This window comes from Hypanus sabinus, chromosome 3 (genome assembly GCF_030144855.1).
Source record: "Hypanus sabinus isolate sHypSab1 chromosome 3, sHypSab1.hap1, whole genome shotgun sequence".
Lineage (NCBI taxonomy): Eukaryota > Metazoa > Chordata > Chondrichthyes > Myliobatiformes > Dasyatidae > Hypanus > Hypanus sabinus.
This window is the reverse complement of record NC_082708.1, coordinates 157,220,828-157,224,608: the sequence shown is the minus strand read 5'-3', so window position 1 is coordinate 157,224,608 and position 3,781 is coordinate 157,220,828. Positions and strand designations below refer to the sequence as shown.

General features: G+C 47.2%; 1 protein-coding gene across 1 annotated transcript in view; it reads left to right on the top strand.

Moving 5' to 3' along the window:
* Nucleotides 1–2,353: 2,353 nt before the first annotated feature.
* The window catches only part of LOC132390863 (netrin receptor UNC5C-like), a 355,925-nt gene continuing 354,497 nt past the window's right edge, over nt 2,354–3,781 (top strand). The window contains exon 1 of the mRNA XM_059963405.1: nt 2,354–2,475. Within this exon, the coding sequence (XP_059819388.1) occupies nt 2,379–2,475 (97 nt within the window). The 5' untranslated portion in view covers nt 2,354–2,378. The remainder of the gene's footprint in view (nt 2,476–3,781) is intronic.

Here is a 3,781-nt window from a genome sequence, read left to right as displayed (position 1 = left end):
CCATGCAGTAAAAGTGCTTCATTTGAATATGTGAACCATTTTGAACTCCTTACCCCCAAAAAATTATATTAAGTGACAGAGGGAATGCAATAAAGATTCTTCAGACTGTTTCCTGGGATGGTGGCTATCACATGAGGAGACATTAAGTGGAGCCATTATGTGATAGGCACAGAAACAAACCCTTCAACCCATCTCCTTAATGCCAACCAAGATGCCCATTAAAGATAGACTCATTGCCTGCATTTGTCCCATATCCTTCTAAATCTTTTCAATCCATAACAGTAGGCTAAGGTCTCTATGCTTAGAAAAAAAAGAGAAGTGATGTTTCAGAGCTCAAAGGGTAGATACGGGAAGAATGTGTTACTTTGATAAGGGGCATAAAACAAGGATTACAATCTCGAACTAGAATTGAACTGAGGAGAAATTTCTACTCTGTTGGCCTGTGGAAATTCGGTCACTAAGTTAATTCAAAATGAAGATTAATGCTCTTCTTCTTCTTCTTTCTCTCTTAACTCCTGGTGGAGTCATTGGGGCACCATCATGACAAGCTTTGCACCAGTCTGTTCCATCTGTCATGGCTGTGTGCCAGGGCCTGGGTCACCGCAAGTGTTTTCTCTGAACATTCTTTAATGTTGTCCGTCCATCTTTTCCTCTGTCTGCCTCTCAAGTTTCTGACTATGGACTGAGATGTCTGTTGTGGTGGCATTTTTTGAATATTAAAAACTTTGGGAGTACAGAAGAGGTCCTGGATTAGAGGGCATATGCAATAAGAAGAGAGTAGACAACCTTGGTTGTTTTGTCTGGAATAACGGAGGATGAGTGGTGGATGTAACCAGGCTGTTGAACCAAAGAGGATAACTTAACTTAACTTTACTTGCCCCTTCAATGAAATGTTCGCATAACCTATGGACTTGCTTTCAAAGACTCATCATCTCATTTGTTTATTATTATTATTTCTTTCTTTTAATATTTCAACAGTTTGTTGGCTTTTACACATAGGTTGGTGTGGTCTTTCATTGAGTATGCCCACAAGGAAATGAATCTCAGGGTTGTTTATGGTACATGTATGTACTTAGACAAAAAAACTTACTTTGAACTTTGATATAAGTTTATAAGGTCATGAGGAAGATAGAGATACGGGTTTTATCCTTTTTGCCGGTTCAGAATGCCTGATTCTAAAGGACGCAATTAAGGTGGGGGGGCGGTAAGCTCAAGGGCAATGTGCAGGGAAAGCTTTTTACACAGAGAGCGTTGGATATCTGAAATGCACCGCCAGGGCTGGTGGTGGAGGTAGATATGATAGAGGTGTGTGAAAAGCTCTTAGAGAATGGAGGAGTATGGATATTTTATAGGCAGAAGGGACGCATTTCCCAGTTTAATTAGTTCAGCAGAACATTGTGGGCCAAATGGCCTGTTCTATAATCAAAGGATATGAAGACAAGACAAGAAGATGATGTTAAGGTTGATCTATAGTTACCCGGAGGGGCATGGCTTTGAGGAATATGGGCCAACTGCAGAAAACTGGGACTAGATGGGTGTGTACCATGGTCGACAAGGACTCATTAGTTTGAAAGGCCTGTAACCATGCAGCATTGCTCTATGACTAATAATCTTAGAGAATGGTGTGGCAGACTGGAAGGACCAAATGGCCTCTTCCTGCACCCACTTTCGAACAGTCATGTTAACAACTTTGAGACAAGTGGTTCTGAGAGGTATTTTGTAAAAATACTGCATGTCTTTACGAAGGAGAGCGACCGACCCTTCCAGCTATATCTAGCTGCAATAGGGTGCTGAACAATGCTGAAGTCTGCTCCGGTTCCTGGAGAATCCAACCCAGGTTTTGCAGTTGAAGCCGGCAAAGGGAAACGTTGAGTATTATTGGACAGCCAAATGTGTCTTAGCTCTCTCCCTCCCTCTCACTCTTCCCTAGTGTTTACTCCACGTTCTCTGGCAGCCCGGTGTGCAGAGTCACTGCAATCTACAAGAATTCTATGAAACCACAGCCCAGACCGCCTCACCAGCAGAGTTCTTCTGCACAGCTTTGACTTGCTTCCGATCTGGATATTCATTTTAAAACTTGCTCCGGACACACATAAAATAATTATAACCCAGGAGAAAACTTTTAATTTTCTCCTGACGCGGCTGCAGTTCGGAAGGGGGAGAGCAGAGGTGACTTGTCTTCACCTTTCTGACTGACTGCGGACCTGCTGTCTAATCTCCAATCATTTGATTAGCGGCGGGTGACCGACAGAGCCCGTTTCAACTTCAAAGGGATATCGTCTTTTGGTGGCTCTAGAGTTTTTTGGGGAAACTGTCCAGTTCCCCGGCCCCCCCTTTCCCCTTCATTCCCCCTCCTGGACTCCCTTCAAGTGTAAAGCATGGGAGAAAGTCAGTGTGGAATAGGAGCGCAGAAGTTATTCCGAGTGTTGCTGTTACCTGCGCTGGCTGCAGTGGCCGAACTGCGGGCGTCTCAAGGTAAGGAGACAAGAGAGAGACCGAACGAAGGATAGAGGGAGAGGGGAGAGAAGGTGGAGGGCGAGAGGAAAGCGAAGGAAGGAAATTGGGAGATAGAGAAACGGGGAGAGAAGGATGGGAGAGGGGAGAGAGAGGCGCGAGGGGAGACTGGAGAAAAGGTTCGAGGTACAGGGGAAACGACCGAGAGGCGAAATTAGTAAATGGGACGCGGTGAGAGTGAGAAGATCCAGGAGAATGTGGAGATGCAAGCGAGGAGCAGAACGAGAAGGGAGGACAGAGTAGAGAGAGGGGTGAATGGAAGAGTGGGGACAAGGGAAAGGGAAAAAAGCAAAATGCGGAGGAGAAAGAGGGGTTGAGGGGAAAGGAGAGAAGGCGGGGAGGAAGAGGGAAGCCAGGAGACGGGATGAAGAGGAGATGGGGCGTATGAGAGGAAACACGGGGAAATTGAGGGAAAGGAGTAAAAGAGGGACCAGAGGAGTTGAAGACAAGGGCAGTGGAGTGAAGACAGAAGTTCAGAGGAAAGAGATGAAAGATGTGCCGGGAAAAGAGGGGGGCAAGAGAGAGAGGTAATGGGAAGGCAAACGTGGAGAGAGGACAGTGGGGAGACAGGAGAGGGAGGAAAAGGACTGGAGGCGAAGGGTAGAGGTGTTTGGAGGGGAAGAGGGATAGAGGGCAGGAGGAAGAGATACGGAGAGTGCAAAGGGGGAGAAAGTGTCAGGAGGAGTCGGGGCCAGGCAGGGACTGGCCAGGGGGCAGAGAAGGACGGGGAACTAGGCGAGACGCAGATGGCAATGTGAAGATTAAGTACTGAAAGCAGACGGGAGGGGAGAGTGAGCGACAGTGGGTGGTGCGGAGAGGGAACACCAAGTGAAGGGACTAGGATTGGGAGATAGGAGGGAGCACATCCCGAGCTGTTCCGCTGGAGGTTTGGGAAGAATAATCTCGGAGACTGACGGGTGCTTACACATAAACGAGGGCGTGGGTCGGAGGTGGTTGATGGTGTGAGCAAGTCATTGCTCGATTGTTTTGAAAAATAATATGATTGAGACCAATGTGTTAACCTGAGATAGTTAGCTTGATTTGATGGGGTTTCTGTGTCTGTAACGCGGATGTGCGCTGGGCATCTCTGTGAGCTCTGATGAACCTGATTCCGGTGAATTGCACCGGTCACTGGGGCCGCTGTTGAAGTGTCGGTACCAACCAGAGCAATGCTCCTCTTCTATCCAGGTGAAGCGACTCGTTAAATCTCTAAATGTTCGGCCTCTCTCCTTCCCCAAGACTGAAGGGGTGAAGATGCGCTTGCACC